The sequence below is a fragment of the Nesoenas mayeri genome (genome assembly GCF_963082525.1).
Source record: "Nesoenas mayeri genome assembly, chromosome: 8".
Classification (NCBI taxonomy): Eukaryota; Metazoa; Chordata; class Aves; order Columbiformes; family Columbidae; genus Nesoenas; species Nesoenas mayeri.
Window position 1 is genome coordinate 20,715,180 of NC_137554.1, and position 19,324 is coordinate 20,734,503.

General features: G+C 46.7%; 2 protein-coding genes across 9 annotated transcripts in view; both read left to right on the forward strand.

Annotated features, from left to right (window-relative positions):
- Positions 1-7,504, forward strand: part of KIFAP3 (kinesin associated protein 3) — a 76,790-nt gene extending 69,286 nt beyond the window's left edge. For all 3 annotated transcript variants that reach the window (XM_080348431.1, XM_080348430.1, XM_080348432.1), the window contains 2 exons: positions 548-739; positions 7,396-7,504. In XM_080348431.1, the coding sequence (XP_080204557.1) occupies positions 548-656 (109 nt within the window). In that variant the 3' untranslated portion in view covers positions 657-739; positions 7,396-7,504. The remainder of the gene's footprint in view (positions 1-547; positions 740-7,395) is intronic.
- Positions 4,780-19,079, forward strand: SCYL3 (SCY1 like pseudokinase 3). 6 transcript variants are annotated; one of them, XR_013922407.1, is made up of 15 exons: positions 4,780-4,872; positions 7,396-7,687; positions 8,208-8,393; positions 9,063-9,176; positions 9,913-9,969; positions 10,732-10,834; positions 11,127-11,238; positions 11,620-11,697; positions 12,394-12,533; positions 12,731-12,918; positions 13,437-13,608; positions 15,519-15,662; positions 16,243-16,979; positions 18,337-18,715; positions 18,933-19,079. XR_013922407.1 is itself a non-coding variant. In XM_080348436.1 (15 exons), exons 3-15 carry the CDS (start codon positions 7,523-7,525, stop codon positions 18,397-18,399), a joined length of 2,259 nt encoding a protein of 752 aa, XP_080204562.1. In that variant the 5' UTR covers positions 4,803-4,872; positions 5,879-6,032; positions 7,396-7,522; the 3' UTR covers positions 18,400-19,079. The 6 variants fall into 6 exon arrangements, 5 of the variants coding, with proteins under 5 accessions (XP_080204560.1, XP_080204562.1, XP_080204563.1 ...); XM_080348436.1 differs by adding an exon at positions 5,879-6,032 and having other exon boundaries at positions 4,803-4,872; positions 18,337-19,079; XM_080348434.1 differs by having other exon boundaries at positions 18,337-19,079.
- Positions 19,080-19,324: the final 245 nt, after the last annotated feature.

Consider the following 19,324-nt stretch of genomic DNA (forward strand, 5'->3'; position numbering starts at 1 on the left):
TATTTCTGCCATTTGGCTGTCAATCTTGTACCTCGCCAGAAACACTATCTTTTGCTCAACTATGTTGCTGTGCCAGATATTCTCACTTTCATATTTCTAGCTGTATTTTCCCAGGGGCTTCAGAAATGTACTGAAGGAAGGACACAAGATTACTGAGATGGGCTGCGTGGGGCAGGGTTACCGGCGGGCTTTGCCAGAAGCATCCTTGAAGCCTTTCCTGAAAGACGCATTAACTCTAGTGTACAGATAAACCGAGTCACAGAAGTAAAGTCCTTCATCAATAAATCCATACAAGGGTAGGAGAGACAAATTCTGGCTCTTCTGGGATTTCTGTTAGACCTGAAAGCCTTTCCTCAATAGAAGTTGTGTTGATTTCTTTGCAGCATTTCTTTTCCCACCAAGGGAAGAGGAGACAGAGCAGTGCTGGCTAGAAGGGGGAGATGGCTTGCAAAGTTGCCTCTCAAAATTACCTCGGTGGCAGGAAGAGTCAGAGACACCAGTACTGTCCCTCCCCTACTGAACAAAAACCTCTCCTCTCTTTTTGTAGCATGGGAGTTGATGGCTTTGGTCAATCACCGGGGGTTCCTGGCCGCCCAGCGACTGCGTATGGATACCGCCCTGACGAGCCGTACTACTACAGCTACGGAGCGCGATAGAACAGCTGGCTCCATGCTCCAGGACGCTCTCTCCTGCCCTGGGGAACCAGCGTGCGCGCAGCCGGCAGTAGGTCTTTCCCTTGGTAATGCATGATTGCCCCACGGCGGGTCCATCGTTATGTATCCTTTAGTGTGTGTAGCTGCAGATAAACCATTCTGGGTCCAGTGTTGCAGTGTTTACTCCTTGGTTGCTCTTTGTTGTCCTTTTTGTACAGTATTTGCTCTGTGACTTGAAAGGAAGAATTTGAAAGCTACTGGACTGGAAAGCGTAACCTTATGTATATTAAGCTACTAATTTAATTTCTATTAAATATAAAAACCTTTGTGGTCAGCAGTGGTGAATGTGTTTCTAACCCACGTTTCATTTGTTTTACAAGGCATTTAAGAAGAATGCTCCAAAAAGTGTGTTTTACATGAGATTGTTCCCTCTTGCACTTAAGTAACAGGAACACTGTTAAACTCCAGCATCTCCTGGCTCTGCCCTGACACGTAATTACTGAAGTCCAGCTCTGGGTCTGAAGACTTTAATAATGGAAAGATGGCACAGGTTCACTCCCTTGGAGCTTCAAACATTTACAATTTAATTTAAATGCTTGAAAACACAATTAGAAACTACACTACCAAAGAATGCTTTTACCATAGTATTTAAAGGGTTCTGAGGGCTGTGAGAAGACAGCCACATCCTGAGGACTCTAGCAAGAGGAAAAAAACCCATAGCTTGGTTCAGAATCTAAATGGCAGAGCCTTTCCTCTAACTTCCCCATCCCAAAATCCAAATGCTGATACTGTTATACTAAAACAGTAGCTGATAATGCTGTACGAGATGTCTGTGCTGGGAAGGTGATCTTCAAAGGCAGGGTGGTGGTGGGGAAGTTGACAGACTATTAGTCTTACATTTTAAAAATCAAGATTGTTTTCAAACCTTGCTTTATCTTTTAAAAGTATGCAGGTACTTTTTTATGCACTGTTACTACTGCATGACTGGAAACTATTCTAAAATTAGCCATGGCATTTCTTACTGGTTTTCAGCCTGCGCCCTGTGCTGGCTTCATGTTCATGGCTTCCCTTACTGGGGGTAGGTGGAAGAACAGCATTGCTGAGATTACCTAACATTTTAAAAAAATAATTTCCTATGCAATTTGTAACTAATTCTTACGCAGTTTCTTAGAAAATGTAAGATCTTACTAGAAACACTGCAGAAAACTTGAATTAAACTAATGGGTTTCCAGTGTTGTACCTTTCTGGTTTCTTTCCATTAGTCTGAGCCCACACTTTACCTGCCCAGCAGTTGTGCCACGTTTAGTCCAAAGCTTTCAGATATTTTTATAGTTATGGCTGTGAGAGAAACTACCCAAAGTGCATATTCAGACGCAGGCTTTTCTTTGGAGACTGGCACTCGCTCATCAGGCTTTTCCAGAAAATTAGTGTGAAGTTATTTAAAGCAGTTGCCTTTCTCCTGGTATGTGGTTTTTGGGGAAAAAAAAATGAAGTGGGTCCTTGGAGTATATGCAAACTATCAATGAAACTGAAGGAGCCTTTAATTGGAAGCTTCAGGTTAACGAGGAACTATAGTTGAGCTTCAGCAAATGGGTGGGTGTCTGTAATTGTAATACAGTTGGGACCATGCTGAGAATAAATGGCAGTGGAAAAATCTCTGGCTGCATTTTTAGTATTCAATGTTAGGAGTTTATGAGAAAAGAATAAAAGATCAAGTATTTGTAGCTTTGCCTGGCAGCAGCTAAGAGAAGAACATCATTTATCTGCAAGCAGAGCTTGGTAAAAATTACTCAGCACTTAGTAGCCTGAGGACAGAGCCTGCTAGCCAAGATGAAAACCAGCTGTGCCACTGCACTCTCCAAGGCAGGAGAGAGGCTGATTTTTCCCTTTAATTACAGTTCCTGAGCCAGAAAGGGGAAAAAAGATACGAGCGCATAGACTTTTCAATCTATATCACGTTTCCTGTGGGTGTCAGAGGGAGACTGGAGAGTCTGACCCGTAGGGTAACTTTTTAATTATCTGTATTTATGGATTCAGTCCCTGCGTACTGTATCCTGTGCAAAATGGGGCGAGGAGGGATCTGCTTTCTTTTAGCAACTTCTACAACTTGTGTCCTTTCCTCCTTTTCCCGGTTTCTCTCCCTGACTTTGTGTAGCTCCTCTTTTCTTTCCCTACAGCAGCAATCTCTGACCATCTCAGGAGTATCCTCTTTCCCAATCTGTTGCTAATTAATTAATGAGTTTGGTTACACAGGTGTTTTAGATGTAATTAGGCTGTAAAGTTAACAGCACAATGAAATAAGCGTAGGCTGAAAGTTCATATGTCTGTTAGCGATTATTCAGGCTTTCTGCAGATGTACAGTGTAATTTCATTGAGCTTTCTATGTATTGCAGCAGCCTAAGATCTTGTTTTAAATTATTATGTGTACCACGCTAGTACTTAGGAGCTTACTAGGGGAAAAGAGGGTGGGGAAAGGCAAAAGTAAAACAAATATTCTTGGCTAATACAGCTTATGATTGAAAGAATTAAATATCGATGTGTGCGTGGAGCTGTCTGATAACAGTTTAACATGTGCGTTTCATTCTCAAGTGAGGCTGCCATGATTCCGTTTACTTTAATCTGCTCTGCATTAAATGAAAGAGGAACAAGATGTATCTTCTTCTGGAATAGGCAGGACACGACAAGCTCTGTTTAGATACAAGAGATTTCAAGCCCCTCTGGCAGGTTCTTTAATGGAATTCCTGTAATATGCCACTGGTGAGTTCAGCTGTCCATTTTTTATGAGAAAAGGCTGGGGATGACTACAGCCTTCGTTCCTTCTGTGACCGTCCTCAAGGAAAATAACACGGTGAGAAATCCCTACAGTTCCCCTTATTGTGCACTTTGTGGCCAGGGTCTTCTGCTGTGACTGTTCGTCCCATTTGCACCAAAGGCTTCAGATCTTTCCTACCTTGAAAGAGGGAGGTGGCACATCTGAACTTCATTTGTATTTTCTGTTCCTGTGTGCGTTATGTCAGCCCCTAATATAGGACGTAACTTTGCCTCACATGCTACGTGGGACCCATTCTACTTTCTTGCACTGTCTTCCTCCCATCTGCTCTATTTAAAAAGACCCAGATCATCCCTCTACCAGAGCAGTGGGCTCCTAGCACTCAGCCCCTCTGTTAACCCTGATTGTAGATCCTTTCCAGTGCACTGTGGTGGAGAAAATCCTTCCTCTGAGGGTCCCTTTTTCTGTCAGATACCTGGGGCTTTGTTGTGTTGAGGGGACTCCAGCGTGAAGGAGCCACTGGCCAGCAGCCCCAGGTCTCCGGGGTGGCTGTGCTGTCCGGGCGCTGGAAGGAAAAGGTGTATTGCTAAAGAACATACTCTGCAACGTTCACATGTGACAGCATGAAATTTAATGCTGGCTGATGTGGTGGAGTTGAGTTGCTAAACAGAACTAAGGATTTAGCGCAGCTTAGACCACCTTTGTTAAAAACGCTGCCGTTAAATGCTTGTCTAGACGAGGGCAGGGTCTGGGTGTGCTGCTCCAGCCCCGTGTTCAAAGTGACCGAGCAAACCACATCCTAACGGGAATAGCACCGCGGTACGTGACCGGCGTGTGAACAGCCCAGACCTCCCACCGCACCACAGGAACGCCTTTCAGCCTTCCTGCTGCCGCCCAAAATACACTCAATCTCTCCCTGGAGTCACGTTACTTCGCAGCACAGAGCACAATTAGTTTTAATGGCACTAAATACATTTCCTAATGATGCGGGAGTGGCAGCACCAAAGCCAACGCGCAGAGATGCCTTAGACAGACCCCCTGCCTGGCGTGGGGGTCACCCCGCGTCCTGCCCTTATCTGGGGAGGCCATCGCTCCCTCCGTGCGGCCGCGGGGCTGACAGGCCGCGCACCGCGCTGGGCTGCGGTTCGGGTCGCTGCTCGGTCGCTGTCACCGTTGCCGAGCGCTGCGGGAGCCCTGCCAGACACAGCGTGCCCACAACCAAAATGGCCGCCGACGCTTCGCGGGCCGCGCCCCCGCGCAAGATGGCCGCCCGCCCTCACAGACCCGCCCGCCCGCCAGGGGGCGCGCAAAGCAAGGTGGCGGCGCTCTGGCCGCACGACTCGACGGTGCGCCGCTGCCGGAAGCGTCAGTCGGCGGCTGCGTGCGAGGGAGGGAGCGGCCGGCGGGGCCGAGCGGCAGCGGCGCCCCTGCCCGGGCTGGCGGGAGCAGGTGCGGCGGGAGCGGGCGGGGGGACGTGGCGGGGGAGACGGCGGCGGCCGTAACGGGGAGCGGCGGGACTGATGGCGGGGGTGAGTGGGGGTGACCGGGACTCTGCTCCCCCAGCTCCCCTGCAGCCCGGGCGCGGCTGCGGCATCGCTGCTGCCGGGGCCTCGGGCCCGGGCCCTGCCCGCCCTCCGAGCGGGGCCGGTAACCGCAGCCGGGCCGTGCGGCGAAGAAGGCAAACGCCGCCAGGGTGACCGTGCGTGTTGTGGGTGCTGGGGCAGCAGCCTCGTCACCCGGGAGCCCGCCCTGTTCACACCGTGTTCTTGCCCCGCGTCCGGGGCTGAACTGCCCTCGGAAGGTGCCACAGAACCCCGCGGCCGTTCCCGGCAGGCGGTCGCCATCGGTCGCTCTCCTGCCCACGTTGGTGTCTCTGGTATCGCAGCTGGTTCCCGCTGGACGCCGCAGTTGGTGTTGGGAAACCCGGGCCCTTGGGGGCAAAGCTCCGTCACCTCCGGCAGCGGCTTCCAGAGGCTCTGCCGGCCAGGGGCGGTTGGGAACTCAGGGCCCGTGTTTCAGGTGGATACCATGGATGTGCGCTGGTGTCGCTCCACAAAGCAGCTAAACTGAAATTCCAACTCATGTTATCTGTACAGTCACAAACCCAAATTCTGCTTAACAGTCCCCCTGGCTTTCCCTGCTGGGCTCCTCTCCTCAGCATGCACTGTGTGTTACATCTCATGTTTGTGTTTACCATTTATTGAAAATAAGATATTGAAGGGTTATAATGTGGATAGTGCTTTCAACTCACAAAGCATAATGTAGTCCTTACCACGGGGTAGTTATGTGATTGTTTATTTTAGCATTGGAAAAATTCTTCTCTGGGCTTTAGCCACATCTTTGCAAATGCTGGAATTTTACTTGCTGGAGTTTCAATAGCCAGCACGTTTTGGAGAAGAAAACCAAGCGATAGAAGCTGACATGTTCCTGAGAAGCGCAGCTTGTGGTTTCACAGGTGCTGTTGCCGCTCGGTTGCTGGAAGCTGCTCGCTCGAAGGAGCTTCGTGTTTGGTGTGTGAGCTGCCGGGCTCCTCCCAAGAGGGGGTTACCTGGAGCGGGGACGCTTGTTTGGAGCTGGTTGTTGTGCGGTGGCACTCGAGGAGATGGCAGGTGCGTGAGTGACTCTGACGTTACAGTATTTCTGAACTGCGGGTGTCCCTGAAGCCACATTTGTAGGTGGCTAGTATGTCCATGTGTATTTGGAGGAACGTGACGCACTGGCTTAGCTCAGATACTTTCAGCTGTTCTGTGCAAAATCTGACTGAAAAAAATGAGAGTAGAGCAATGCTGAAGTGAGCAGAGAATGCAGATGAATGCCCTCAGCTGTGCCAGGAGGAGCAACCGGTGCCATTGCTCACAGGTGTGCAGGGTGAAGGTGAGCTGAGCCAGGGCTGGGGCTGTACTGTGTTCTGGTTCCCATACCTCATATGTTTAGAGTTCATTCCTCCCAGCAAGAAGCACAGCCAGAGCTGTAGCTGCCTGTTAGTTACAGAACAGTTTGCTAACAAAGGTGATTAAATGAGCTGTAAGCAAGGGCTTGTATGAAGTCTGTTTAAAAGGCAGCATTCTGCTCCTTCCCAGTGCTAGTGGGTTGTGCAAATAGCATATTTCCATTTAATAAAAACATTAGATAATAACATGTTTGAATATAGGACGCTCTGTGGAAAAAGGGGGGCAACAATTTAGATAACTAATTCTTAACTGAAGCAGTGAAAAGAAGCCAGGGAACCGTAACAGACCAGCTGGGACACCCCATGGTTTTTTTCCTCCTGAAGCCTCAGGTCACAGCTGGAAAAAAACACCATAAAGTGATTCTCTAATTGCAAAAAATGCCTGGGGGCGGGCAACTTTTTGTCCCCACTTTTTGTGAAGACTGAGGTTTTGCTCTCTCCTTCTCATTACTAAAGATTGTTTGCTCACTTCTGTACACAGACCGGTATTCAGGGTCTCGCCTGTAGCCTGTGATCACAAGCCTGATGACAGAGCATATGCTCAGTCAGTGCTTTCTGAAAGAGCCTCTGCAATCAGCGTGTTTGTTTTCCCAGTTGTGTTGGTGAGGAAGCAGCACAGAATCTGCCAGCCTCTTGCTGACAGGCTGTGGGAGGAAGGCAGGGCTGGCAGGCGGGTGGGGTGTTTGTCAGATGGAGAGAAGGTGACCGGGGGTCAGCGTGCTGCTGGAGGACATTACTGACCACTCTTCACCGACATCCTCTGAGTGTGGAGAACTGGGGAATGGCTGCTCGGAAGAGCCAGGGGCTCCTTGCGCCCTAAGACGGTGGCAGTCACAGCTCTTAACTCATTATTTGGTTTAATCTGAACTAAACCTCTGCATGACTGGGGCTATCGGTGGATCCTGGTTTTGGGGGGATATTTGGGTTCCTTTACAATGGATGGGGATTTCGTTCTTGTTCCTCAAGTGAAGGAGAGGATACTGGCAGGAGGAGGTTTTTCATGGCTGTCTTGTGCTTTGCAGAAAATGCTCTGAAGGCAAACTGGACAGTGCCTGCCAGAACTGAATCTGTCTGAAAAAAACCCTCCTGCACCCAAAGGCCTGTTTGTCATCCAGAGGGAACCTCTGCAACCACTGAACTCCGCAAGTGATGGGCTCGGAGAACAGCGCTTTGAAGAGCTACGCACTGGAAGAGCTGCCGTTCACACTGCCAACTGGACACACCGTTTATCCGGCCGTGCTGCAAGATGGCAAACTTGCTTCGGTCTTTGTGTACAAGCGAGAGAATGAAGATAAGGTTAATAAAGCTGCCAAGGTACTGTAGAGAGCGTGCCTGGGACAGACTTGTCACTGCTGTCCTTCCTTTTTCTTGGAGGGGTGGGAATCCGTTAATGAGGGTCAAACTTTTGGGGAGTAAGGGCAGGAGGAAAGGTCAAAGTCGACCCTGGCTGCGAACAGCCGCCGTGCAGGGGAAAAAGGGGGCCGGTAGCTGGGAAGCTGATTGTGGGCTGCGCGATGCGAGCAGTGGCGGGAGGCGACATTCTGATCGCAATACCTGCGTTACGTCACAGAGTACTGGTCTCCTCCTGCAGATCTAAGCCAGAGAGTCTTTCTAGTGTGGATTCTACCCAAAATACTGTGATTTTTCTGCGTAACGCTTTGTATCTAGATGTAGTATTAAAAGTCGTGCAGTGAGTGAGTGAGTGTGCCTGGTGAGGAGCAGGGATGGGCTGTCTAAATTCCAGCAGAAAACATGTCTAAAAGCACAAGGCTAAGCTCTGCAACCAAAAGAGACGCCTTGGATGAGATTTAACAGATGTGTCTGTTTCTGGAAGCACCTGAAAACCTTGCGCCACCCTTGCCTTCTGCGCTTCCTCTCCTGTACTGTGGAGGCAAATGGGATCCACCTGGTTACAGAACGTGTGAAGCCTTTGGAGATGGTCCTGGAGACACTTTCTTCTGCAGAAATCTGTGCAGGGATCTACGACGTGTTGCTGGCGCTCATCTTCCTCCATGACAGGGTAGGTACCACCAGCAGCAGACATCAGGCTTTGGTGGGAAGCAGATGAAATGTGCCAGGAGAGGGTTGTACCTGGGCTTGGCTGCATGACTGTCTCATTCCTGATTCCTCAAAAAAGACAGACCCACAGCCTACAGTTCTTTCAGGCTGAAATTGCTAAAATCATTGGCTGCTTGGCAGGAGGAAAGGTAATGGAAAATGCTGCGGGTTTCAGAAGCAAGGGAGCAGTTCTCCATTTATGAATTGACATCTGCTTGCAATGGTTTTTACTTTGCTTGACCTTGACATGTATTTACAGCTGCTGCCACATGTCAGAGATCGGTGTCACCGCTCCCTGGTTTTGGCACTGAGTGTCTGTCCAGGGCTGCAGTTAAATCCCAGCTCAGACTGTAGCTTTTGGGCTTTGTGTTGATACTTGGAGGCCTTCTCTGGATTTACAGCTGCCTTGCAAGGGCTGTGACAGTCAGAGCTTTGTCTGCTCTACAACCCCAGCCCTTCTGCCTGACACCTGTGAGTCACCTACAAAATCCTGAAGGACCTTTAGAACTGTGCGCTTTGGGGCAGCTTTCCCTGAACTCCTTGCAGCACCTAATTAGCACTGATTAAGATTTTACATCTTCATCTGTCCCCAAATCTGCTATCCTTTTTTTTTTTTTTTTTAATATTTTAGGGAAACCTAACGCATAACAATGTCTGTTTGTCATCTGTGTTTGTAAGCGAGGATGGGCACTGGAAGCTGGGAGGAATGGAAACAGTCTGTAACTTCAATGAAGCCACCCCCGAGGTAAGAGCCAAGCGCAGCGCACCCCGGGCCGGCTGAAGCTGCTCATCTGTGGATACGATGGCCGAGGTCCTTCCAGTTATTTGAATTTACTCTTAAGTGCACTGGACTCACTTCCAGCTCTGACCTGAATCTTTCTTCTGAGGGCACCATAACTACAAACTGCAACATCTACACAAACATACACTAACTCCCCTTTAGCCAAAAAGCAGCTAAGGGACACCACTGGCTGGAGGGTAGGTTAGAACTGAGGAGAGGGAGACATTTTTGCTCCTCTGGACTAATTTAAAAACAAACTAAAAAAAAAAAGCTTTTGTGTGAGGCAGGAAGATCCAGATTGAAGTAAATCAGTAATAAAAATAATTTACGTGACTCCTTAGCTTTTGTTGCTGGCATCTTCATTGCTTGTGACTGGTCTTGGCAGAAGAATTCCTGGTTTGATTTCTGCTGCGTGCTGTGCAGAGTCACTGCTGCAGCCTGGCACTGTGTCGAAAATGCATACTGCCTTTTCTCCCAGAGGATCCGCACATCCTTCCCAAACTGTACAGAGTGTCCCTGGCATGTGTCACCTTTCAAATGGGATCAGGCAGAGACACAACTGGTGTGCGTGGTAGTGCGCAACAATGCAAAGAGCACGGCAGTAAAACCTGACTGCTAAACCTCGTGAAATCCTTTCCCCATCCAGATGGATCAAATATTGTGATTAAAGCAGCTCATGTCTCTTCTCTCCTCCTTCCAGTTCCTCTGTCATGTCAAGTCGGTACGAGACCCATCGTGCATCCCTTGCGAGGAGATGGTGAGTAACATCACTTGCTGGAAGAACTTCTTGCTGGCAACAAATAAAAGTGCGATGTTCGGGATATAGTTTTCATTTGCATGTTTTATTTCCTTATGCCTGAATGTGAGGAAGTGACCATTGGATAATACATGAGGTTTACTCTCTTCCTGTTTTTTCCCTCTTCCTTCCCATCGCTGGTTTGGGCACGGCGTTGGGCACAGAGGAGTGAAATTCTGAATGAGGAGTGGTGGGACAAGCAGGTTGTCATAATATTTTTCAAATACTTTATGTTGCAGCTTTAATGCTTGTAAATCACCAAAGCTTTGCCAAGATTACAGATTAGTTGCTGAGACTGCTCAGATTGCTGTGGTCACACGGTTGTGTAGCTCTCAGCTACAACACTTTTTTTTTTCACCTTGTTAGTCACCTCCTATCTCTTAAGAATCCGAGGAGCTGCTGATCTTAAAGGAGTGTTCACTTTCTCTCTAATTAACACCCGTTTCCATAGAAATGCTGGAAGTTGTTGACTTGCAATTGCTGCGTGCATTCATGCGGGAGTTGTTTCATCCTGATGTAGTCGCTCTTGTGGGTTATAAATTCCCTAGTGGAGGTTTTTTTAGCATAATATTCTACTTGTAGAGTACTTAATGGAGCTTTGTGTTATAAAAAGACTCCAAGAGTGTGTATGGTGGGGGGAGGAATAGAGATTCATGGAAACTATCAAGTATTTCATAAACTCCTGCTTTGCTGATGTTTCTTGGGTATTTTGGCTTTTTTCAGTCTGCGGATTTCAGAATTCTGCCCAACAGCCATGGGCACGCGAGGGATGCCTACGCGTTTGGAACAATGGTTGAAAATCTCCTGACAGTCCTAAATGATGAGGGTGAGCAATGACACGTGTTTATTTTGCTGTTGCCCAGCCTCAGTAGTTTATTCCTTGCTTATACCAACTGAGCTGCTGCTTGGAGAACTGTGGTACTCCTTGTGTCCTGATAGCAAGGAATCCTGGGGAAAGAAATGGAAACGTGATTTTCCTTTTCTTTAGGGACATCTATGACCAATTTTGCTGTTAAATAAAGCTTCTAAAAATAAGTTTTTGGGAGGGTGGAGGACTCCTGAACATAGCTTCTTCAATGTTGGGAGACAAGTCTAACAGTAGGTCCTCTGGCTTTCAGTTTCAGCAGATATTCTCTCCAGCTTTCAGCAAACCTTGCACTGCACGCTGCTGAATCCAGATCCAAAGTGTCGCCCACCACTGTCCAGCTTATTGTCTCACGAGTTCTTCAGGTAAGGAAAGGAATATCCTACCTGTCTTGGTATGTCTTGGTACTGCTTGTTTCTGTGTTGCAAATGTGTTAATTCTGTGAAGGAGTGTTACTTACTGGATGGGAAGTGCAGACAAAATCCCTGCCTCTTACAGGGATCTTTGACAAAGAGATTCCTTAAATTAAGAAATTGTTATCAGCCTTCCAGAGGAGGTGCTGAGCCAGCAGTGTGACACAAGCGTGTCCCTTGGTCACACAGGCGTTCTTGGTCCACTGGCATTTGACGCGTGTCCATCTGTCTAGTTCTTTGCTAAATGAAGGACAGAGATTTGTGGTCTCTTAGTTGTGGGTGGTTGAAGCATCAATAATGATCATGCTTGACAGCCTATGTTTTTGTGCTTAGGAATGATTTTCTGGAAGTCGTGAATTTTCTGAAGACTTTAACACTAAAGTCTGAGGAGGAAAAAACTGAATTTTTCAAGTAAGTGACGGAACTACAATCTGGAAGCTTCTTATTTCAGAAATACTTGTGTCAAATGGCACTGGGGGGGACCTGGGGAGGCTGGTGGCCAGAGAGGTAGTTCCTCAGGTGCCAGATTTTGATTGCTTTGAAGAAGCTGAATTTTTATTTATTTTTCCGTATAAAAGAGCCTGGTTGCTCTTACCAAGCTATTTTCCTGCCTCTTTTATACCTCCCATGTGTGGTGGGTAGAAAAGCCTTTTCTCAAGCAATAAGAAAATTCTTGCAACGCACCAGGTTGTGGGGAGAGAAGACAATTCTCATGTGCAGTTTTAATGCTGTAGCACATTATGGAAGACACCAGCTCAGAGACAGCTCAATGGCACAGCGTGGGCAGCTTTTCAGAGAGGGAAGCCTTCGTGAGCCAGCTGCAGGTGCAGTGGTGCTTCTGGATGTGCTCGTAATGGGCTGTGATCCCATGTGTGCTTTTATGGGTGTGTCTCTGGCTCCTGTTATGTGTTTTCTTTGCCTGAAAGCCTCAGGCGGGAGCACAGCCCGGTCCTTCTAGGTTAGAGAGCACACAGAGTGAGAAGCTGCGATAGAACAGTCTCTAGGAGACGAGACAGACACAAAAAGAAGGGAAAGCCATATGAAGGGAAACAGTAGCAAATGCACGGAAGGCTGCCTTGATAGTAATTGCTCTCTCCTGGAACGCAGATTCCTGCTGGACAGGGTGGCCGGCTTGTCAGAGGAGCTGATAGCATCACGGCTGGTGCCTCTTCTCCTCAATCAGCTCGTGTTTGCAGAACCTGTAGCTGTCAAGAGTTTTCTTCCTCATCTGCTGGGTCCAAAGAAAGGTGACCTTTAAACACTTCCTCTTTTCACAATTACTACTGACAGATTTGGAATTAATTCAGAGTGGTTGTTCCATTGAATCAAGGGAAAAATGGTGATTTTTTAACCAGAACAAGTACTGCGAGGTACAGTGATGGTTTCTCAGGGAAGCTGTCTCTTGCTGTTGAAGCAGCCTTGTCTCTTCATGTCTCTTCCCTAGAGCAAACTGGAGAAAGCCAGACCAGCTGCCTCCTCTCGCCAGCGTTGTTCCAGACACACGTCATTCCTGTGCTGCTGAAGCTGTTTGAGGTTCACGAGGAACACGTGCGAATGGTGCTGCTGTCCCACATCCACGCCTACGCAGAACTGTTCTCTCGGGAGGAGCTGAAAAACATCATATTGCCACAGGTTAAGGACAGCAAAACGACAGGCGATATATCCTAGAACGTGGGATTTCTACTGCTTGGGTTGGTTCTTAGCTTAAAGTTAGGATCTCGTAGTGCTCAGACAGTTTGCAACCTGTGTTCTACCCAAGCCCTAAGCCTTCCACCCCATTCTGATCTGGAATACTGGTTTTGTTAAACCTGGCGCCCTCTGTCACACACACCACTTGTGCCGATACCTGTCGGCCTTGATTGGCAGCCCCACCAGAGCCTGTGTCTGCATTTCACACTGCAGCTGTCAAGAACAGAAGGTGCCTGACATCAGGATCCAGCACTCAGCAAGCACTGGGATCAGCCACCCTCTTTAACTTATAACACAAAGTGGAAGGTGATTTTATGCTATGGAATAACGTCCATTATCTTACTGAGAGCTGTGGGAGATCATAGAAATGAAATGTGCTGCAAATATTAGCATTTAAGGGGGAAATAAGTGAAAAAGCAGAATTTTCTGTTCTTGCTAATGTTGTTATGTTCTTGGTATAGGTATTGCTGGGCCTTCGAGATACCAGTGACTCCATTGTTGCAATAACACTGCACAGCTTAGCAGTTCTCGTCTCCTTGCTTGGACCTGAAGTAGTTGTAGGTGGAGAAAGAACGAAGATTTTCAAGAGCTCTGCACCAAGTTTCATGAAAACTGCTGATCTCTCCCCAGAAGGTAAATTATATGTTCATAGTGCTCTTGGGATTCTTGCTCATTCTGTTCAAGCAATGTAGGCTGAATTTCTTGGATTATTAGTCTGCTGTTGACAGGTTAATTGGAAAAAACAAACAAACCAAACCAAAAAAACAAACACAAACAAACAAACACCAACCAAACATAAAACCTAATTTGCAGCTAAACTTGAATTTTAAATTCGGTGCTGTTTGCAGATACAAAATTGGTATCATAAAAAGAGTTATATAAAAGTATTTTAAATGTAGGAAATATACGAAAAAAAAATTAAATCCCTTCATTTAAGAATCTCTGTAAGTAAAGGAGAGATTGTTAAGTGTATGTGTTTGTCTTTGGTGGAAAAATTATACTGCCCTTCTAAAGGACTTACGTGTTTATCCAGATAGTTGTTTAATATTTCCTCTATCCTTCAAGTTTTTAAAAATAGTAAATCTCATCCTCTTCCCTCAATTTCTATTCATAGATTGGAAAAGGAATACGAACTTCCCTATTCTCTCAGCTCTCAGGAGGCTTTTCATCTAATCCATGTCAAGACAGTAGTCCCTGCACCTGCTAGATAACTTGGAACCAAGTGTACTAAGGGAGAAATTTGCTGGATATTCTAACTAAGAATGCTTATAACTGGGAAGAATCAGCATTTGTTCTACTTTAGACATATAGATACCAAATGAAATGCATGACAGAGATACATTTAAGTATAAATGTTTTCTTCCTGATGATGTGTGTACTGACAGCTACCACCCTTTATTAAAAATCTGTGGATGGCTCCTTGCATTATTTTCTCTACATTATTTTAGTAGACTACAGTACATAAACCCCTTTTAATTGCATGCTAAAAACAGGTTTAGTTTTCAGAATATATTTAAAATTGGACATGATTTAACTACTGACAAACAACAAAACACCTTTGTGCTCAACAGTGAGCAACGACCTGCAAAAAGCAGTGTTAGAGGCTGAACACAGAAGCCTTAATAAGGTTTTTGCTGAAGCCCCTAAAAGGATGTACCTTTATCAAGGGTGGTTTGGGGAGGGGGTGGGTTCTGGGTGTTACCTGCAGTCCTTCCTAGGGCACAGGCTGGGCTGGTCGCCGTGGCTGGGAGCACAGATGAGGCAGGTGGGTGGGGGCAGCCGCAGCGCTGGCCCAAGATGTGCTGTTCTGAGATGGTGGCAACAGGACCTCACCCAGTGAGGGCTGGTGAATCACTGCCACAAATCCCAAGAATGACCTGGAACTAGGTGCTTGCTGAGCTATCATCAGTGGCCCAGTGAAACAACACTGCCTCATGCAGCTTCCAAGTGTGGTCTTCACTGCCACCCACCCCACCCCACCTCACATGGGGTGTGACAGGAGGGAGGTTGTCACAGCCTTCATGGCTGAGGCTCTTGCTCCTGTGAGCTGCTCTGCTTGTGCCCAGGTGTTAGGTTTGTGTAGTCGTGTGAGTTTGCTTATGCTTGGAATTGTTGTGACTGTCAGTGCTGGGTTTTTGTATGAGAGGCAGCTAACGGAGGGTTTGTGATGCCATGCAGTACAGAAGCTGGGGGTTTGAGTCCAGCCAGGTGGCAGTCAGCATTTTTGGTTTTTTTCGGCATCTGTTCTGATCATAATCAGTTTGTTCATTGTGTATTTCTTGAAAGAACGTTACAGCAGAAACTGGCCATTTACAGTTGCGTGAACTGTGTACTGGCAAGAGCTGCAGGTGGCAGGAACAGAGGAGTACAGGGTTATGTTCAGATCAAGAGGTGCAGCTGTTGTGTTGCTGTGCCAATCTTTTTGTTCTGTATTGCTTGGCCATGTTGTAAATAAGAATGTTCCAATGCTGTGGGTGGTTTCAACTAAGACTGACAATATACCTTGTGGATTTAATGTCCTTTCTTTTCTTTTATCCCTGCAGACTCGCCCAGTCACATTGTAAGCAATCAGAGAAATCAGTCCTCTTGGCCCCTGAAGAATAATTCTAGCGTGTTCCCCATCTCTGGAAATGTACCTCTCAAGAAGCTTTCTGTGCAACAAGACAATCCGGTGGCTTTAAAGACAGGTACAACTTTGCCCTAGTTCTTCCTTTTTAGAAATCACGTGTCCTACAAATGAAACGTTGCTTGAAAATATGTTGATTTTCCCCATATGCTGATCTGAAAGAGCTACAGTGAACCAATGAAGGTAACAGTGAAGGAACAAGAGTGTGACTTTTGACATTCTAGGGAATAGTTATTTGGGAATCCTATCTACACTGACTGCTGGCTGGCAAGCCTTGAATTTGTGTTTCTTTATGGCAGAGTCTCTGCTGTGCTTTTTTTACCCCTCCCACAGCGTGGCAGATACACTAGATTTATAGGTCAGCTCATCTCTGGCCTCAGCTGCCTAAGTTCACTTTCATGGCCTTTTGGTCACCTATTGCTTATCAGCAGTCAGTTTTTATTGCCCTGGGGCTTTGAGATGATTACCCAGTGGTCATGCTTTCTAATATGGGGAGCTCAGCACTGAAGCATCTTTCCAGTCAGCATTACTGACTTATTTCCATGCCAGCTGCTACCTGTGATGTCAAGGAGTTTTAGGCACAGTTCTGTATCAACACTTGCTCTCTTGAAATGAGTATGTAACATCTTTGTCTTACACAGGAGAACAAGACACTCGGTCACCTCTGAATGGAATTTGTGAAAGCACTAATATGCTAGGGAACAGCAAGAGCACTTTGCCTACCTCCGAAAAGCCAGCAGAAGAGTGGCCAGACTGGAGTGAGCCAGAGGAGACAGACACTGAGAAAACTGTGAACATTCAAATTCAGCCCCGAGAGCCGCGGAGCAGCCTAGGACCTTATTTTGCTGAACGTGATGTAGATGAGAAGCCTTGGGATGACTGTGAGCCCAGCAGCCCTAGTCCTGAACTATCCTCAGGAAACTGCCTCACTGTGACACAAGCTGATGCAGTTGAAATGCCGAGGCCTCTGCCAGGCACCCATCAGCTGAGCAAAGAATTCAAAAGCCTCAGTCTGAGTCCCTCAACAAAGTCTTGCCCTGGGAACAGCTGGAGCAAGGACAACTGGGACCACCAGGAGCAACTGGGAGAAACTGTACTGCCAAAAAAAACCTTTCAGGAAAGGTTGAAGTCTTCATCAGAGTCTGGCCTAGGAGAAGAATTCACAATCAAAGTGAAGAGAAAACCCATGCAAGACCCTGAACTGGACTGGTTTGCTGACATGATCCCAGACATTAAACCCTCTTCAGCTCTCTTGGTTTTACCTGAAGCAAGGACAGAAGCAGTTGTTCCTAGTCACTCCAGTGCAGTATCCAGGAGAGAAGGTGCCTCCCAGAATATGCTGTTTTCATCCAAATTTGCAGCAGCTGATATTCTTGAGGTAAGAGGCTATAGGCAGTGGGGTTTAAATGACTGACTGCATGCTTGAGAGAATCATAGCCCGTGTACATCACACCTTACACTGTTGTAGCACTAGCTGGCCCCTTAGTAAGATAGTGGATAACGTGGAAGTATCCACAGCATCTGACTGTATAGTTGAGTCTTTACCTGGGAATACAAGATGCTGAGCGATGCATCTTATTGGTGGGCTGTTACTGCAACAGGAAGACAGCTCTGCTAAGAACCAGTGAGGGAATGGACTTAACTTGTACGCTACTAAAGGCCCTGACTAAGTTTTAACTCCTGCTTTTAATTTGTGCTTCCGTATCCTGGAGGCAGGGACCCTACACAACATTTAGGGAGAGTCCTGGTTTGTCAGACAGGTAGAACAAGGCTGGATTCTGTCGTCTGAACAGGCACAGCCCCAGGCTAAAAGAGGAGGGAGCTTTCAAGCACAGAGGATGCTCAGGACCCAGTGTTGCTCCCGGCTCTTCTAGGAAGCCCTAACAGCACTGTAAATAAAAGATGGACCAAAAAGTCAGAACCTCTGGATTAAAGAGTAAAGCTTTTTTGGTTGCTTTGTTTTCATGAAGGAAAACTGAGACACTTCTTCATTTCAGGGAACCAGGGGGGTTGTAAAAGTGTTTTTTAAGTTAAGCAGGTAAATCCCTCTAGCCTCATCAGTGAGACTCCTTCCCTTGCTGCAGAGAGGAGGAGGCAGCTCTCCCAGCACTCCCACCTGAGCAGGTCACTCCCTTGGGCAACAGGTGTTGACTTCAAGTTGTTTTGCTAATTCAGCCTCAAGAGAGCTGTGGCAAGGATAGGAGGTAGCATGGGGAGAAGAGCCCTGGATGTAAACTGAAGTTGTTTATGACATTTGAAAATGGCACACTTTATTTTTAAGCAGCACTGTTGTAGTATCAACCTCATTTTAGGGGGGAAAATCACTCACTGTAGTGCAGTCAGTGTTGTGGAGCAGTAGAAGAGCTGTGGCACTAGACAGGTGAGATCAAACTCAGTGTCAGAATAGAAAAGAACAGCTGTTTCCTAGGAGAAAGAAATAATCTAGTTTATAACATCCCTGTTCTTAATGGGAAGTAGATTAGGTACATCAGTTCTTGCTTTTAGGAAAAAAATATAAGAACATCCCTGTTTCTTTCCCCTTTTGTCTTTAAGGTGTTTCCTTTTGTAGTTTGAAGTTCTTTAAGACAGAGCTGCAACTACTGGCCCTTGATTTTTGGTCTTATGGCTTTTGGCACTCTGGACAAATGTCTCTTGCCATGGGAAGCTGCACAGGCTACTGCCTGGCTCCTGTGGCTGGGCTGAGCCTTAACTTTGATAATTTTACATGATTCCAGGCTGAAGCTGCAGGCTGGGGTGAAGAAGAGGAGCTGAACTGGGAAGATGATGCTAACTGGTAATGGGACTGCAAGAGACAAAGGCAATTGATGGTGTGTTGGATTCTGTAACAGAAGATGCTGCTTCCCCAATATGATGGATAAAGTACCTCAGCACTGCTTTTGCCAGAAGGCAGGTGCTTGCTGCAGCAGCCAGCCAGATCCCATGGGGCCTGACCTCTTGCAATGGATGCTCCATTCCCACCTGTGCCAAAAACTGCAGGGGTGAGGCCTGTACTCGAGCAATAGGCCCAGCTGTGGTGCGTGCCACTGCTACCAGAGAGAGGAACAGCATGATGGGTGTGTTGGTGCTGACATGCTACCAGAGGCCAAGAGTGGTGTAAGCAATTGTTCCAGAACTCACCCCTGCTCTGAAAAACTGATGATAATAAATGAAAGTCACACTGAGTTCCTTGGTTAATGTGCCTTTTTTTTTTTTTTCTTTTTTTTGAGAAAAGTAAAGCCCTTAGAAATGGCTCCTTTTAACTTTTTAGCTAAGAGATGCTTTTAACATGAATGTACGGGTTTACTTAACTTATTTATTTCTGTTTATATAGTTCTGTCAGGGGATGGCACACGAGGTGCTAGGAGCCATGCAGTGAAGGACCACTGAACACAAACTGCTTAAGCAACGCAATTTTTTCTGCTCTTAACTGTGACCAATAAAGATTATTTTTAAAAGATGACCCTAGTGTGGAGTGGAACCAGCAGCACAGGTATGTCCAGAGAACAGTATAGAGCCTTGAATTGTTATTCTTGAGTGTATTTTAAAATTAAGATAAAAACACCTAGTGCCTGGTGACCTGTATGTGACAGGAACAAAAGTAACTGTTACTTTTACAACAGATTCAAACATCTTAATGTTCAAAATACAGTCTGGTGAAATGTTTGTTTATCATTATACAGTAGCATAGAAGAGCAAGCTATACCTTGACAATATACAAAATGA

Coding starts and splice junctions, on each gene's coding strand:
- SCYL3 (XM_080348434.1), top strand. CDS start 7,523: ATGGGCTCGGAGAACAGCGCTTTGAAGAGCTACGCACTGGAAGAGCTG. Junction 9,970..10,731: donor GCATCCCTTGCGAGGAGATG/GTGAGTAACATC, acceptor GGCTTTTTTCAG/TCTGCGGATTTCAGAATTCT. Junction 13,609..15,518: donor TGCTGATCTCTCCCCAGAAG/GTAAATTATATG, acceptor TTATCCCTGCAG/ACTCGCCCAGTCACATTGTA.